The sequence below is a fragment of the Leucopleurus acutus genome, assembly GCF_964270905.1.
Source record: "Leucopleurus acutus genome assembly, chromosome: 2".
NCBI lineage: Eukaryota > Metazoa > Chordata > Mammalia > Artiodactyla > Delphinidae > Leucopleurus > Leucopleurus acutus.
The window spans coordinates 114,764,186-114,783,138 of NC_139143.1; the positions used below are offsets into that span (position 1 = coordinate 114,764,186).

Below are 18,953 nucleotides of genomic sequence, written 5' to 3' on the forward strand. Positions count from 1 at the left end.
GCATGGGCACAGGAAGGGTTATTATCAGGATGCAGGACGTAACTAAAATGAATGCACCTTGCTGGAGAAGGCACAGGACCTGCAGTTAGGGAGGAGGCCTGGGCTCTTCCACTAGGCTTTGCTTATAGACTATCTGTGCTCCTGAGAGCCAGACCAGAGAGTGGAAAGAGCACTAAACAGGGGGACATGCAGACTTAGGTACCACCTCCCTCAGACAGTGGGTTTGAGACCTCGGACAAGCCATTTAGGCTTTCCTCTTCGGAAAAAGTCTCCATGGTTTCTTCCAATTGGAAAGTCCCACAATTCTAGAATTACATTAGGAGATGAAGGGGGAAAATAAAAAGGATAGGAGGTGACTCTTTGGCTCAGGAGAAGGCAAACTAGGATAGATATGGAATAGGAGGAAGCGCTGGGCGTAAAGGTGATAGGAGACCAGTGAGCTCTGAAAACCAGAGCATGATCTGTGAGCCTTCAAACACCCAGGTGGGTGAGAGGGGGTAAAGTGCTAATCTTGGGTGCTGTTTACCTAAACCGCCGAAGAAACGGCTTTGCAGACCTGTAGGTTAAACAGGATTCCTCTCTGAACAGTCATGAGATGTTGAGAAAGTTATTTTTTTAATTTTATTTTTTTTGCGTTACGTGGGCCTCTCACTGTTGCGGCCTCTCCCGCTGCGGAGCACAGGCTCCGCCGGACCAGACGCGCAGGCTCAGCAGCCATGGCTCACGGGCCCAGCCGCTCCGCGGCACGTGGGATCCTCCCGGACCGGGGCATGAACCCGTGTCCCCCGCATCTGCAGGCGCACTTTCAACCACTACACCACCAGGGAAGCCCGAGAAAGTTATTTTTTCATTTGTTTTCTCATCTGTAAAATGGGAATAACACACCAAATAAAACCTTGTTGGATGGATTGAGACAGCACGCATGAATAACCTGGGGGAGCACCTGGCCCGTAGCAGGAGGTAAATAATGTTACTGTTGTAATGGATTTCCCCCGATATGACGTTTCTCCCGAGGTGACAGACTCCAAGCTGAAGCAGCTGGGATGAAATGATTAGATTTTTATCTTTCCTCAGTTTGAAGCCATTAATGAGGCTTATGATGTATTGTTCTGCCCAGGTATCACAGGTCCAGCAAATTTCCCTCAGGCCTCTTAATGCAGACTGAATCAACGCTCCTTCACTTGGCTACTTCTTCAGGATTTCCCTTTTCACAGAGCAGTTGCCTGAGACTGGTTCAGACTATTACGAAAAGAGTGACAGAATGGCTCTTTTCTCCCCATAAGGATGAGTAGTTTCTTTATGAAATACTATAGAGGTAATAAGACAAGGATGTGAATCCTAACCCAGTTCAAGGAAAGACTAGAAGGAAACTCTCTTCACATAGGTGGTCCCCCCCCCCCCCCCCCCCAGTGTTTAAACATTTGCCTGGGTACTAATTTACAAGGAGCACCAAATATTATTGGAATAATTGGTAATAGGTCAGGACCAGTTAATGTGGGTTTTCACATGCCATTCATTAGGTTACCAGCCTAAGGAATGCAAATTGGTCCTACTTCCATTCAGCACAGTGAATAAGTCTGTTATTTGGAATTTGAAAATTGTGACAGGAAACCACCTTGAAGGGAGAATCTTGATAACTGAAAGACATTTATTTTTTCAAATACATTCTGACTTTATTCAGCATGCTATATGCAATGGTCCAAATCGATTATTCCTCTTCTGATAAAGTTACTACAACCTGAGGTAACTGAGAAACCATCCTTTCCCTACTAGAATCTCATTGCCTCAGGTCCTAAGGTTGCAAGCACGCCTCGCCAGCTGACAATCACATTCTCCTGGACATTGTGATTTGAAAGACATTTAGTTTTTATTTTTTTTAAGATATTTTTTGATGTGGACCACTTTTTAAAAAGTCTTTATTGAACCTGTTACAGTATTGCTTCTCTTTTATGTTTTGGTTTTTTGGCCGCGAGGCGTGTGGGATCTTAGCTCCCTGACCAGGGATCGAACCCGTACCCCTGCACTGGAAGCACCCCCTGCACTGGAAGGTGAAGTCTTAACAACTGGACTGCCAGGGCAGTCCCCTTGAAAGACATCTATTTTGATGAGTACAAACTAAAACATCTCCCTTGGTATGATGGGCATTTAATACTCTCAAAATTGGGATTTAGTAAAGGGTGATTTGTGTAAGCTTGGAATATGTGGTTAGGACAATGCTAAACAGCCCAGTCAGAGAGAGAGACTGGAGGGTGTAGGGCCTGAGATCTGGGAAGGGCCAAAAGAGTAGGACGCTCTGAGGGGGAAAAAGAGAGGGGAGACCCAGCAGCTGAGAGGCCTGCTCATGAGGCCTGGGAAAAGAGACTGTCTACTGGGAGTGTTTGACAGAAATGCTATGAGGACCCCTACCTCCACCTGTCTCTCTGCTCAGTCGTCTTTAAGCTCTACCTTACTCTTGTGAGAGTTTTGCTTTTGGAGAAGGATATAGACAGCTGACATAAAGGTTCATGATTTTTACTAATAGAAAAGCAGTTTCCCGCATCTCTACCAAGTATATATTGAATGAATATTCAAAGCATGTTTAAAGGGGTGACAAACTGTTACCTGCCCAGGGCACCTGCATGTCTGGTCTGGTCCTGGTGCCGGGCACTGCATGGGGTTTTCTAAGTGCATCTCATTTGAGATGGAGTCACTGAGATTCAGTGAGGGCCACTGAATTCTCAAGATCTTACCTTGGGGGGGCTGGGGGCTGCATTTTATAAAGGCAGGGCAAGGACAAACTGAATAAAAGGGGAGGAGATAGGAACCAGGCGAACTTCTATTTGATTTCTTCTCATCTCAGCGGCAGAGGGAGGCAGAGAGTAAAAAACGATGTGCCTGAGCCCTAAATGAATAAACAACAGGCCTGTGTAAAAAGGCAACAAAATTTAAGGTATTTGTTATAAGAAATAATTTGAAAAGCTTCTCAGCAGCACACAGGCAGTTCTATAGAATCATTGGTATTTAGGAGGCAAGACTTAGAACTCTTGTCTAAATCATGATGAGACAACACAGGGTGAAGAGAGACTTGTATTTTCCAAGTCGAAAAATGACTGCATTTTTCGCATGTTGAAAAATGACTTTTTTCTGATCCTTCGTTGGCATAGTAGATACATATTCCTCTGTAAATGTGGGGCTGAGTTCAAGGTGTGGCTTTGCGCTTTTGGATAAACTGCTTTCCTCTGACCTCGGAGATGAGAGGGACACAGAAAGCAAGCTAGGAACCTGGATTTCAGGGAATCCACTCATGTCAGAAACTCAAACACGAGCTGCATCTCCAGAGCATCAAACGGTGGCCTCAACAGCACCGACACAGCCTCTGTCTGCACAGCCAGGCCCCCTTCACCGCATGTTTGAAGAGTGACTTTGGAAAGTGGAGGCGAGTGCTGAACAACGTGGAGCCACCCTTGTCCCCATGCTCGTGGGGGCAGGTGACTGCCCCGTGGCCTGTTAGACAGGACCCAGCGCCCAAAGCACCTTGCAGTGACGCCTTAGGTCAGGCACTGGCTTCGTTCCCTCAACATATTCCCATTCCTGAGGCATTTAGGGTGAGGGAAAGCCTTGCCTGAGGTATATGCATTTCCTGGGAAAAATAGGACCATCTGGTTTCCTTCATCGTCTGGTTCAGTCTATAAAGAGTTCTGTCCTCCAGCAGAGAAAAGTTCTTACTGTCTGCTTTCTAATGTGTTTCCGAAACTGTGTATGTGGTTGAGAGAGTCTTCTATCCAAAAGTTCAAACTATTATGTGCCTAATTTACTCGATAATTCGAGTGTTTTCTCCCTTTACTAAACCTTCACAACATTTCTTGTCTTGTAGTTTTTTACTTTTTATCTACCTGGTCCACTATTCAATGTTAGTGCGAAACTAACAGTAGATGGAGAAACAGGAGCCAGGAAGAGAGGGAAAGAGATGGGTTGGTTTGTGAACATCAGTCCCCAAGGATGAACACTATTCGACAGATGGACTTATTAGGAGTGACAGATTCCACACCCTCAACGCTCCCCCACAGTGCATTCTAGGATCAATTCAACAGTTTTCAGGGACTTGATAATTTGTGGCCATTGTAGTGTACATTGAAAACTCCTACTACTGTTATGAGATTCGTATGTAAATCTAAACTCCATCATTTGGTGAACAATATAACAGTACAACTGCACAGGAAACCCTGAGAAGGGGAGGGAATCACTTCTGGAACCTTGGGCACTGATACGTGTATACAGGTAAAATTAGTCCAGTCGACTTCTTCCAACACTGAATCTGTTTTTATTTGCCATTTATTATAAAAATTGAATCTTTATTTTACACAAAAGTTATTTTAAAAACAGTAAAGTTTACCAAAACCTACTGAATCTCAGGCAGAGGGATTTACCACCAAAATGCAGATTTACATGGTAAACCTGAGGGCCAAAATCATTCAACTCAAAACAATCTCACATTTTCTAGTAATCCGTTATCAGAAGCAAAAAACAATTGTGTACATGTTTCAGAACATGTGACAAAGACAAAAAAACAAATGCTAGCCTTCACTGTGAAGCTAACCAAAGAAAATGTCTCTACTCAGGATTGGCCCATTATTTTGCTGAGAGTGAAACATTTGAAGAGTTTTTAAAATATTTAAGCATAAATATTTAGGTTTATATACAACACATATATACACAAACACATCCATTCTAATTCCATGCCCCTTTGTATTTTTTAAATTGCACCATCTCTGTTAGAGATAATATATAACATGCAGGAGGCATTCCTAATTGTTTTTTCTCAGCAGCAGTGTTCTATACAAGTCAAATGCAAAATTTAAATATGAATTAATTTCAACCAGAAGCCAGCTCAACTCAGTACTTTGGCTCATATGTTCTATGTTAATGCTTTAGGGTTGATGAAATTGTTCATATAAAAAAAAAAGTTGAAGAGAATGTAGTCCATTACCAAAGGTACTTAGTAGATAGTTCCCAGTGGATGTAGAAGTGATGGACCAGAAACAGGAAGAAACCAATTAAATAGGACTGCAGTTTTTTCACTGCTTCAGCTTTCATATCCAGCTGAAGATAAGAAATAATTATATCCAGGGCATTTTGTAACAATTACTAGTTTAGGCCATTTCATGTATATAATGTCTTCATAATTCAAACCAGGATGCAAAATAACTCCTCCCCTCTCCCACCAGCCTTCCTCTTGTTTCCAGAAAGAAATAAACACAGATTCTGATGCAATATACAGTTCCTGAAAACAAAGTGGATTTACAGTTATATGCTCATGCTGCTGGTACAGATGAGGGATCATTGGATCAGCTCTAAACACTGCAGGGATGGGTGAAGTAGAACTATTCAATTAGGCATAATTACAGGCTCTGGCTTCCCCCCAAATAAATACATGCTCAAGTAGTATCGCAAGTTCTCTAGCACAAATATATTTTGTTACTATATAAATTTAAGGAGATGGGTGAGTGGAGAGGGAAAACAAAATACCTTATGTGGATGGGACAATGCTAAGAGAAAGTGACGATGGAAAGAGCATTTGATTGAAAATACAAGGAAATAAAGCTATAAATCCACAGAATAATTGTTTGATTATTTTAATGGTTTCTGAACCCATCAATATTATGCAATACTTTAATTCAACATACAAAATTTGAATCATGAGACACCTGAAGAACAGAAACAAGTATTTTCACTATCAAACAATAATGTTATGCAGATAACTCACTGCAGCTCACCACAGCACACACATTGGAGCTATGCCACAACAATGAGACCTTGAGGATCTCTATTTACCCTGTTTAACACAAACATTTGCTAAGTGACAGTGAAACATGGTGATATCAGAGGAACAATGAAGACTGAGGATGAAGAATGAAAACACCGTATCTATGTGCCACACAGATATACCCTGATGTATGTTAGTGAAGGAACACCACACCTTACAAGGAATGCTCGAAACCACTTAGGTCGCTGACCAAGTTTGAGCATTTAGTTTTAACATTACAACTAAGAGAACAGAATACTCCATGATTACAAGTAAGGAACAAAAAAGAATTAATATCCTAGCATTAACCTACAACCTCTTACAACTTTGGAGAAATATTAAACATATCCAAAACTAATAAATTACATTTTGTATACATGGGGCGTGTGTGTGTCTGTGTGTGTGTGCAAGCTCATCATTGTGTATCTGTGTGTGTGTATGTAAATAAAATGAACCAATGCTAGCATAAGCCTTCAACTTTGTTCTGAATAACATCCGTATTTATTTTTTGGAAAATGCACTACACATTCTTGGAAATCAACTAAAGTCTTAAAATTATAATTGAATAAACTTAATTTTCTTCATTTAAAATCCTCTTCCAAATTGAATATCTGCTCCAACATTGCAGTAAAGGTGGCATCAAACATCACAATTTTGTGTGTTAAGTGGTGGTCTCAGAGTTCATGGCATCAGTGCTACAGCATTTCAAAAGTTACCTAAACACTGGAGTGTAGGATTGAAATAAAAAAGTAAACCTAAAAACTATGGCATGAAGAACAACAGAGTTTGCATTAGTAACCAAACCCTAGTGTTTGGAAAGAAGCTTACAAAACTCATTATTGATCCTGATAGTAACTTGCAACCAGAAATTTAGAAGGAAGGAAGGTTTGGCTAGTGACTTCTGCAGGTGAACAGAACTGGTGACTAGCCGGGAGGAGTTGTAGTTTGTCAGCGGAATAGTAGCAAATCTGAAATTTGTTTTAAAAACTCTTCCTTATAGAAGGGGGTAAGATCTTTCATACACATTATGGCTAATTATATGGCCCAAAACATTTAAACATATTTCCATGTATCATATTCATGTTCCAAACATAAGATAATCCTATCCAACACTGGAATTGGTACACATGACAAGTCTATTGTGCAACAGAGATGTGAAACATTAAAATGACAAAGAACTCAACATTCAAAAGATTGAAAATAACATAAAACCCTAGATATAGTCAGAATCTGTTTTCTGAAATCCTACAAGAAAGTTTCATCAGTTATGCCTGGCTCCCTGAGAACTTGAATGTTCTGACTAAAGGCAAGTTTTGGTAAGAATTGCATTTTTACACTGTTCTTTGTCATTCAGAATAAACAATAATGTTTTAGGCAGCCTTTGGTGTTTTACATTTTTTATAGCTATTACTCAAATTTCATTTGATGTGAACAATTCTTTTCTCTGAATGTTAGTCCAGGGGTGTGTGGCAGGTGAGGGAAGCTACATTTTGCCATCATTTAGACTTTCATCTTTCTGGAAGGGACAAAGCAAGAAAAAACATACCATACAACACAATTCCATGTTTACAGTACTCTTTACCCATAGTGTTTTCCAGTTTTGTCTAGGTGCAGTTAATAGATTACTTCATAGTTACATCCAAAATGAGACAGCATCACAATGCCTAGACCCATTAGAGAAAAACACATTGAAAATGTACGTTTCCCCAAAATGAGTCAGTCGATTTTATTCATTTTACAATATGTATGATAATAAAAAGCCAAACACAAAGCTCTTTGTAAAAAAGAGCAAAATGTATTCCAGAAAAGTTAGACAAAGGCATGAGATGAATTTCAGTTAACCAGATCTATTTCTTTGTGAGCTCTGAGAACTCATTTTAAGCACTGAATTTTAAGCTGAGTGTTTTACATTATAATCCTATCTAGAGATCATGCAGATGGAGAAGAAAGTATTTTGCTTAACTCTTACTTAATTTCTACAGAATGCTTTAAAATCAGTTTTAAAGATTCAAATCTGCACCTCTCCCCTCCATCACAGTTTTTGAAGTAATTAAGAATTGTACCCGTACAATAGCACAGCACTAGGGAAGAGAGAGGTAGATGATGTGGCCATCCTCTTACAAAGGAAACCCCCCAGATATTTTAGGGCATGAAACACAAGGCTTTTGTTATCCAAAAGTAATTAGTTGCAGAGTACAAAAACATTTTGGAACAGAATGTGCACAAATATGAGAATCATACGCAGCCAAAACCAAGTATATTAGCAGTAAATTCTTAAAGAAAAGGATGTGTTTCTCTGTACCTTACAAAAATTATTCTCACAGATTTTGAATCCAAGATTATACAATAAAAATATTTGTATGTTTTACATTTAATATAAAAATGATTAGCAAATAAAAAAGGCTTTGATGATATACAAGAAAAAATTTGAGCATACATTAACTTTTAGGATGCCCCGAGGGTGACATGTCCTAAGTACCCTGCTCCTGTTCTATGCAAAGGCCAAAGGCAGGCACTTTCTCAGGGTTCATCATTGTTGTTAAGAGAAAATCAGATGGAGGAAGACTCAAAACAAGCTGGGACAGGAAGTAAAAATTAAGCCAGAAGGAATTCTGCCTAGCACAATGTACCCTGCCTAAAAATATTTAAGACCATAAATCAAAGACAGTGCTCAGTGTACACATCAAGGGAATTTATGTTGATGAGTTTATGGTCTAGGTGATAACTATCAAAACAGGAAGTCAGTTAAAACAAGTATGCAAATAAGTAATACCTAATCTTCAAAAGATACAAACTGCAATGTAGAGATTCAATAATTTCTTGTCCCCATTCCACCCTCCAAGCATACTTGTTATATTTCCATAAGTTAAAGATCAATTATTCACAAAACTTTAGTTCAGTGTTAATACTTTTTACCTGTTTAATTTAGGGATAGACACTGAGTTGCTTTAATAAGACATTTGGTTATAGTTAGTCATAATTATCCATTGTTCATCTTTATAACTTAGGTAAATTGAGTTCTCAGATAAAGCCCTGGAGTGTACTTCTAAAAATTATTTTCCTCTTTAGGTCAACATTTATCTAAGCATGTCTGCAAACGTTCTGTTACAGGGGGAGGAAGAGTATTGAGCAAATTCTCCTCAACAATCAGACAGCTCCGTTTGAGGGACTGACATCCTTCCAGTTCAGGAGGAAGTGTTTCCAGGTAATTACCAATGAGCTCCAGATGAGTAAGGTTCGACAGCTCACCCACGTGAGGGGACAAGCTCATCAGGCTATTTTTCCCCAAAAGTAAACACTGCAGCTTTTTGCACTGAAACAGCCCATCTGGTAGCATCTCAATCTGGAAAGGGAGAAAAAGAAGCCAGTAAAACTGTTTTTTGATGGCCTACCATAATACATCTATTTATCTATACCCCTACCTTTTCCCAAAAACATTTCTAGACATTTTACAGAGGTACATATAGTAATGATGATACACTTGAAGTAGATGGGAAAGATAAAGGAAAAATACGGACATCCTGACATGGAGTCAGGATTGAGGCTACCTTGAACTTCTATAAGCCCCTGCTGCATATGTGTGGGCAACAGATTTGGCTCTGAACATTCTAACAAGCAACTCTCAATTCTCAAAGGAAACCTAATCGGTTACATACTCATTGTCCCTGAGATAAAAAAAAAATCAGTGGGCTTGCCTGGTGATGCAGTGGTTGAGAATCTGCCTGCCAATGCAGGGAACACGGGTTCAAGCCCTGGTATGGGAGGATCCCACATGCCGCGGAGCAACTGGGCCCGTGAGCCACAACTACTGAGTCTGCGCGTCTGGAGCCTGTGCTCCACAATAAGAGAGGCTGCGATAGTGAGAGGCCTGCGCACCGCGATGAAGAGTGGCCCCCGCTTGCCACAACTAGAGAAAGCCCTCGCACAGAAACGAAGACCTAACACAGCAAAAATAAATAAATTATTTAATAAACTCCTACCCCCAACATCTAAAAAAAACAAAACAAAACAGTGACTGAGGATAAGTGTAATTATTCTTGAGTCCTAGTCAGAAATCAGGGATCTCAAGAGTCCTCATAACGAGTTTACTGTGTGGGATAATGAGCTATACTCTCAAAAACATCCCGAGAACAGACACAAGGCTATTTTTTAGGGTTTCACAGTAGAGACTGAAAACTTTATTCTGTTAAAAAAAAAAAAAGCTGACAGGAGTAGAGACAAGAAGATATGACAGACAATCTATACAGGATATGACAATCTATAGATATAGATATACAATCTATAGATATACAATAGATATAGATACACAATCTATAGATATACAATCCATGCAAGATATGACAATCTATACATGCACATTTCATTCCCCTCTACATACACACTCACGAGTATCTACTCTTCTTCCTGCTCTCTGAGAGTTTCGATTAAGTCATACGACACAGAGAAATCATTTAAAATACGATAAAGAGCCTGCAATTAGGTCAACTCCTACAACTGCTCAACTGAACTGCTCCCCTATTTGGTGGGAAGGTTGCACTGGAGTTTCTAATGGAGCCACAGTATGTATAGGAAATAGGGTTTATTGGGGAAAGACACCCAGAGAAGGGCTGAGCACACTCAGTGTCCTCAGTGCTCATCCTGCCACTGAGGGGCAAGTGCGCTCCAGGAAGAGGTGGATTGCATGCACCCCACCCTGTAACGTTCCCCATATTTATACAGGCCTGGAGCAGGCATCTCTGCAACTATGAAACAATGTAGGCTCCTTTGTTCCAGAAGTGGCTTTGTTAGAAACAGGGATGAAAGGGGCGCTCCAGATTTCAATCTGTTCCTCTGATGGGCTAGTGTAGCCCCACGGAGCCAGTTCTCTGCTGGAACTTCCGGGGCCTTCCAGAACTGTCTCTTCAAAAGGATAAACATTCCCTATACAGCATAAAAAATTGGTCAAATTGCATTCAAAAATGCTCATTATGTTGGAAATTGCCTTCTCCTCCATCACCCACATATACTCTCAGTAATGGCTATCCTTGAAAATAAATCTAATGATCACTGTTGCTAAGTCAGCCATGCATTACAGCTCATCATTCTACACCAAAATACTAGGTATAAGCAAAGGAAAATATCTACCCTTTTATTTCATTCCTTCTTAAGAATGCAGATGAAAAACCATAGATATGTCAATTTCAGTATAGAGCTATGAGAGAGACGAGAGACAGAAGAAATGTAACCTCCTTCTGATTAGAGATTATCTGCAGCTCAAAAGTAGTGTCAGTGACGTACAAGTAGAGGGAATGATCAGTCCTGTGCAATGTGCTCAGGGTTGAGAGTACCTGCTGGTGCGAAAGGAGTGACTTAGGCAAAGAGGCTGGGAAGAGGGAAGACTTGGCTCACCTGTATTCAGTGAATGCCTGCCGGGAGCCTCATTTTGTGCCAGGTTCCCAGCTAGGTGTTGGGGACACAGTAGTGAGCAAGACACATGGGTCTCTCAACCTTGGCATTGTTGACATTTGGGGTGGGATAATTCTTTTTGTGGGGCTGTCCTGTGCATCGTGGAATGTTTTAGCAGCATCCCTGGCCTCTACCTACTAGATGCCAGCGCCACTCCCCTCTCTAGTTGTGATGACTAAAAATGTCTCTTGACTAATGTCTTCCACAGCGTAAAACTGCCCCCATTTGAGAAGCACCGGTCTAAAGGGGGGAGAGAAATATGAAACAATTATAGAAATCATTAGTCTACAACGGCTGCTAGGAAGAAGAGTGCCTTAACCAGGGCTGCATCAAGGAATCCCAATCTCCCTTCCTCATTCAGCTTCCAGGCCCCAGCAGGTGGCCTTGCTTGATTGCACTGATTTCCTATTGAATGAAGACCCTAAAGCCGTTGTCCTCATTCTCCTTCTGTCTGGCTGTCAACACTACCATGTCTCACGCATCTTCTTTCATCTCTCTCAATTTGTGATTTTAGCTTCTTCTCAGCCCCCAGAGTACAGGCGAGGGATTCCACCAGGCAATGAGAGCGAGCCTCTGGGGTTGGCCCCTCAGTTGTGTCGTAAAAGTGAGTTAAGGACTGTGGTTAGCAGCACACTTCCTGAGCGGTAAGTATCCGTCTCAGGGGCTTTCTCCCAGCATCATCACGCAGCTCAAGCACAGGGCCTTAACTCACGAGGCTGGGGAGCTGTGTTAGAGACTCAAGACTTTCTTTCAAGTCAGCAGTTTTATCTTGAAAAATCGACTTACAAATTTTGCCTGAGCCAATAAATTAAAAAAAAATGTTTAGATAGCATTTATTTATACTGAATTCATTTAGCATGCTCTTTCTTAAACCATATAATACATGAGCCAGAAAGGAAAAAAATTCCCCAGTGGACCACTGATTTCTTCTCAAAAATCAAAAGAAATGTTTACAGACTATCAGATGATAAACTACATAAACAGAATGGTTTTATAGAATAAACTGTATTACATATATTTAATAAACTATGAAATAAACTGAAAAAAAACTCACTATGGTTACATTATCACTCTATATCCTAGAATTTTCTGGCAAACAAATACTTTCAACAAAATGTATTGAAGCCCCCAGAACATCAAAGGAAGGATGGTTCTCATCCTATATTCATGGCTGACATTGATAATTAAATATTCCACTGTTTCTCTGAGGCTGGGACCTCATTTCAGAATTCTTTTCAGTGTCAGATTTCCTATTTTTCTGCCCATTGACACATGCTATCTCAGAACATGTCAACCTGAATCTATAAAATCCAATCATTTCAAGAAGCAAAGCTGAATACTCCATATCTAAGTGGTAATATCAAAACCAACAAGGAGCACTGCTACATAAATGATCTGCAGAAGAAATTTACACGTTATTCACCTTCTGGCTAAAGTCTTTGAGTTGCATTAAATGCTGAAATGGAGAAACTGGAAGACCTAGGTGTAAATTGGAGTGGTTTTTAAGATTTGAGGGAGGTTATTAAATCCTCCCCCTTTCCTGTGCTTCTCCATCACATTCAACACCATCATAATCCAGTTACACTTTGGCACTGGATAGAGGTGGATGCTGCCTCTTCCTCTCCCATCATCTACACACACCACTGCTTCCCGTGGAACATCATGTGGACTGATGCATCTGAGCTGTAGGAGAAAGAGCACTAGAGCAGGAGCTGGAACATGGGTTCCATCCCAGATCCATCGCTGGGAAGCTTTGGACCTCAGTCAAATTGCTCTGAGCCTCAGTTTCAGTATCAGTAAAGTGAAAGCGGTGGACTAGAACAGAGATTGGCAAAGTTTTTCTCTAAAGGAGCGGAACAGTAAATATTTTAGGTTTTGCAGGGCAAGTGGCAAAACTGAAAATATTATGTAGGTACTTACAATAACAAAAGAGAAAACATTTCATACATTTAAGTGATGTAATTAAAAATACAATAACACAATTGAGTACAATTTCTTTGTAATACAGGCCCACTAAGGAGAACAATGCAACTTATTCATGGACACTGAAATTTGAATTTCATATAATTTTCATATGTGATGAAATATTATTATTATTCTTTTGATTTTTTTCCCCAACCACTTAAAAATTTAAAAAACATTCTTAGGTCAGGCTGTGGGAGGATCTGGCTCCCAGGCTGTAGCTTGCTGACCTCAGGACCAATGATCCACAGTGTTCCTTTCAGATACAAGAGTCTCTTAATCTATATTCCTACTTCTAAATCATAATGATTAAACCTTTCCACTGGGTTTTGTTTCTTGATTGTCCTCTCCCAACCCTTGTGTATGCTACAACCAGAGCCTCCTTTGAAGGTACTGATTCAGGCTAACTGGCACTTTCAGGCTCAAGCCTCACCTCAGCTACTATCCAGTGACTCAAACTTGAACTAGACTGGTAGAATTCAAGGCACTCTCCACCCTGACCCACCTTCTAAAGGCTCTCATCTCTTATTACATCTGTCGATGCCTGTTGCAATCCTCTGGGCATGACCTCTATAGTCCTTTCACATTTCCCCAGTCAATGTTCTCAGGAACACTCTTCTCAAGAATTACCATGGAAAAGAACGCCTTGCTCAACTACGTGTGGCAAACGCTGCACACCATATCTCCCTCTTGGAGAAGCACGATGCATGTTCATATGTTAAAGTCTCTGAGGAATCCTGCAGCAAAAATATGCTAAAAAATGTTTAATTTTTTTTGTGATAAAACTTATTACTCTTCAGTGGAGTAAACTCTGGAGTGCCCTCTCAGTGAATGTCTGTCATTTGGGGGGCTGCCCCACATCTTCTATGTCCTGAGAATTCCCTACCTTATCTTGGTGGGACTCTTGGTGGGAAGCAGAGCCCACTTCCAACTAGAGGAACTGAAAACACAAGATCCTTGTGTTCCCAGAGAACTTACAGCTCAAGTGTGAGCATTCTTAAGCTCTATCAGGTGCTCAGATGTGGGCCTTGTGTCACAAAGCAGCAGAAACCATGAAGAACCGATTTTGTGGGAGGGCAAGGGCCACAGTAGCAGCAGCATCATTTTCAGGATAGCATTGGTGTGCAGTGCTGGTATGGTCAGTGTCAAGGTATCTTCCTCATTTGACTTTTGTACCATGATTTGGGCTGCATTTCTTTTGCTATCTAACTTTGTGCTTGATTGTTTTCCAAGCTTCATTCCTCAGCCTTTTCAGTGATGAGATACATGACAGCCTTTCAATAAATGTCTTTTCTGCGTAACCCCAGAGTTAGTATTTGTTGCCTCCATCTATAAACCTGACACACTGCCCAAGTCTTTAAAAAAGAAGAGTCTTATATATACACTACCAAATGTAAAATAGCTAGCTAGTGGGAAGCAGCCGCATAGCACAGGGAGATCAGCTCGGTGCTTTGTGACCACCTAGAGGGGTGGGATAGGGAGGGTGGGAGGGAGACGCAAGAGGGAGAAGATATGGGGATATATGTATATGTATAGCTGATTCACTTTGTTATAAAGCAGAAACTGACACAGCACTGTAAAGCAATTACACTCCAATAAAGCTGTTTAAAAAAAAAAAGAAGTCTTTAAAAACTGTTCTTTCAGGAATCTTTACCAACTTCCATTCCAAATGGAGGAATCAACTCACGTTTCTGAGTATATGCACATCTAAGTATTTATGCAGCAGGTTTGATTTTTATTTTCTAATTTTTATACATATTTTGGTCTACTTCATAGACTCATGAGAACCTCAAGGTTTCAAGAAGGAACCTTGAAATTAGTTAAATCCCTACATGAAACATGAATCCTTAAATCCCTTTAACAATATTCCTACCAAGTGGTTGACAATTTATATCTGGACAGTTTTATTAATAAGAAAATCACTTCTCCCTTCTCAAATGTTCATTCAGTCTTTGGACAGCTTTCTGGGGAAAGATGAGAAATCTCCTGCTTGTCCAAGCTCTAACACTTACAGCTACTCCCAATAAGCTTTCTTTCCTATGTAAGGTCTTCCAAATATTCGAAGACCAATATTGTGGACTATTCTCTCTCCCTTCCCTCCCCAGTACTTCCTATAATTAGGATACACTATACCATCAGAGAGGAACGTTTCATCTGTCTGGTCACTGTCTTCTGAGTTCCAGTTTCTCCACATCCTTAGCAGGTAAGTCTCTTCATAGCTCTGATGAAGTGATCCCAACCCATTCAAAGGTGTCACAGTCATCGTTATGGCCTGGAGGGTGCTCCACAACTGCTGGCTAGCCCACTTCTGAGACAACACAGCCAAAGACACCGTTGTACTTTGGCCATAAACTTTCTTCAGCATAAGACTTTTCATATGCTACAAAGTACCCTTCAAGACAAAATATGTCTGATACTAACACCTAGTCTCCCTTTTAGCCACAATCAAGAAGTCAGTAAACTTGGTGTCAAAGGTACTAATGATCTTAAAGTTAACATTGAACTACAGAAAGCCGTTAACCTGCTTATACATTTAGATAATTCACGGCCCGCTGACAATTTAACCAGCCACGACTTTCAAAAATGTATGGAGTGGTCAGGAGGAGCTTCAAGATGGCGTAAGAGTAAGATGCGGAGATCGCCTTCCTCCCCATACATACATCAGAAATACATCTACACGTGGAACAACTCCTACAGAGCACCTACTGAACGCTGGCAGAAGACCTCAGACTTCCCAAAAGGCAAGAAACTCCCCACGTACCTGGGTAGGGCAAAAGAAAAAAGGATAAACAGAGACAAAAGAATAGGGACGGGACCTGCACCAGTGAGAGGAAGCTGTGAAGGAGGAAGGGTTTCCACACACTAGAAGCCCCTTCGCGGGCGGAGACTGCGGGTGGTGGAGGGGGAAGCTTCGGGGCCGCGGAGGAGAGCACAGCAACAGGGGTGCGGAGCGCAAAGCGGAGAGATTCCTGCACAGAGGATCTGTGCCGACCGGCACTCACCAGCCCGAGAGGCTTGTCTGCTCACCCGCCGGGCGGGCGGGGCTGGGAGCTGAGGCTCTGGCTTCGGTCGGAGCGCCGGGACAGGACTGGGGTTGGCGGCGTGAACACAGCCTGCAGGGCGTTAGTGCACCGCGGCTAGCCGGGAGGGAGTCTGGGAAAAAGTCTGGACCTGCCGAGAGCTCCAGAGACGGGCACGAGCCGCGGCTATCAGCGCAGACCCCAGAGATGGGCATGGGACGCTAAGGCTGCTGCGGTCGCCACTAAGAACCCTGTGTGCGAGCACAGGTCACTATCCACACCCCCCTTCCGGGGAGCCTGTGCAGCCCGCCACTGCCAGGATCCTGTGATCCAGGGACAACTTCCCCGGGAGAACGCACGGCGCGCCTCAGGCTGGTGCAACGTCACAGTGGCCTCTGCCACCGCAGGCTCGCCCCGCATCCGTACCCCTCCCTCCCCCCGGCCTGAGTGAGCCAGAGCCCCTAAATCAGCTGCTACTTTAACCCCATCCTGTCTGAGCGAAGAACAGACACCCTCAGGTGACCTACATGAAGAAGCAGGTCCAAATCCAAAGCTGAACCCCAGGAGCTGTGTGAACAAAAAAGAGAAAGGGAAATCTCTCCCGGCAGCCTCAGAAGCAGCAGATTAAATCTCCACAATTAATTTCATGTACCCTGCATCTGTGGAATACCAGATTAGACAATGAATCATCCCAAATTGAGGAGGTGGACTTTGGGAGCAATATGTATACATATATATTTTTTTTTTCCCTTTTTGTGAGTGTGTATGTATATGCTTCCGTGTGTGATTTTGTCTGTATAGCTTTGCTTTTACCATTTGTCCTAGGGTTCTGTCTGTCTGTTTTTTTTAGTATATATTTTTTTCCTGTGGTACACGGGCCTCTCACTGTTGTGGCTTCTCCCGTTGCAGAGCACAGGCTCTGGACGCGCAGGCTCAGCGGCCATGGCTCACGGGCGTAGCCGCTGCATGGCATGTGAGATCTTCCCGGACCGGAGCACGAACCCATGTCCCCTGGATTGGCAGGCGGACTCTCAACCAGTGCGCCACCAGGGAAGCCCTTTAGTATAGCTTTTAGTGCTTATTATCCTTGGTGGATTTGTTTTTTGGTTTGGTGGCTCTCCTCTTTCTTTTTTTTTTGATTACTTAAAATTTTTTTATTAATTATTATTTTTATTTTAATAACTTTATTTTATTTTATCATCTTCTTTCTTTCTTTCCTTCTTTTTTTCCCCCCCTTTTTCCTGAGCCGTGTGGATGACAGGCTCTTGGTGGTCCAGCCAGGAGTCAGGGCTGTGCCTCTGAGGTGGGAGAGCCAAGTTTAGGACATTGGTCCACAAGAGACCTCTCAGCTCCACGTAATATCAAACGGGGAAAATCTCCCAGAGATCTCCATCTCAACGCCAAGACCCAGCTCCACTCAACGATCAGCAAGTTCCAGTGCTGGACACCTTATGCCAAACGACTAGCAAGACAGGAACACAACCCCACCCATTAGCAGAGAGGCTGCCTAAAATCATAATACGGTCACAGACACCCCAAAACACACCACTGGACATGGACCTGCCCACCAGAAAGACAAGATCCAGCCTCATCCACTAGAACAGAGGCACTAGTCCCCTCCCCAAGGAAGCCTACACAACCCACTGAAACACCTTAGTCACTGGGGGCAGACACCAAAAACAACGGGAACCACGAACCTGCAGCCTGCGAAAAGGAGACCCCAAACACAGTAAGTTAAGCAAAATCAGAAGACAGAGAAACACACAGCAGATAAAGGAGCAAAAAAACCCACCAGACCTAACAAATGAAGAGGAAATAGACACTCTACCTGAAAAAGAATTCAGAATAATGATAGTAAAGATGATCCAAAATCTTGGAAATAGAACGGAGAAAATACAAAATAATGTTTAACAAGGACCTAGAAGAACTAAAGAGCCAATAAACAATGATGAACAACACAATAAATAAAATTAAAAATTCTCTAGAAGGGATCAATAGCAGAATAACTGAGGCAGAAAAACAGGTAAGTGACCTGGAAGATAAAATAGTGGAAATAACTACTGCAGAGCAGAATAAAGAAAGAAGAATGAAAAGAATTGAGGACAGTCTCAGGGACCTCTGGGACAACATTAAACGCACCAACATTCGAATTATAGGGGTCCCAGAAGAAGAAGAGAAAAAGAAAGGGACTGAGAAAATATTTGAAGAGATTATAGTTGAAAACTTCCCTAATATGAGAAAGGAAATAGTTAATCAAGTCCAGGAAGCACAGAGAGTCCCATACAGGATAAATCCAATGAGAAACACGCCAAGACACATATTAATAAAACTATCAAAAATTAAATACAAGGAAAAATTATTAAAAGCAGCAAGGGAAAAACAACAAATAACATACAAGGGAATCGCCATAAGGTTAACAGCTGATCTTTCAGCAGAAACTCTGCAAGCCAGAAGGGACTGGCAGGACATATTTAAAGTGATGAAGGGGAAAAACCTACAACCAAGATTACTCTACCCAGCAAGGATCTCATTCAGATTTGGCGGAGAAATTAAAACCATTACAGACAAGCAAAAGCTAAGAGAATTCAGCACCACCAAACCAGCTTTACAACAAATGCTAAAGGAACTTCTCTAGGCAGGAAACACAAGAGAAGGAAAAGACCTACAATAACAAACCCAAAACAATTAAGACAATGGTAATATGAACATACATATCAATAATTACCTTAAATGCAAATGGATTA

The 18,953-nt window shown here is 41.7% G+C and overlaps 1 protein-coding gene across 3 annotated transcripts in view; it reads right to left on the reverse strand.

The window, feature by feature from the left end:
• Nucleotides 1-5,633: 5,633 nt before the first annotated feature.
• Nucleotides 5,634-18,953, reverse strand: part of LRRC8B (leucine rich repeat containing 8 VRAC subunit B) — a 39,580-nt gene continuing 26,260 nt past the window's right edge. For all 3 annotated transcript variants that reach the window (XM_082857731.1, XM_082857733.1, XM_082857732.1), the window contains one exon: nt 5,634-9,125. In XM_082857731.1, the coding sequence (XP_082713857.1) occupies nt 8,853-9,125 (273 nt within the window). In that variant the 3' untranslated portion in view covers nt 5,634-8,852. The remainder of the gene's footprint in view (nt 9,126-18,953) is intronic.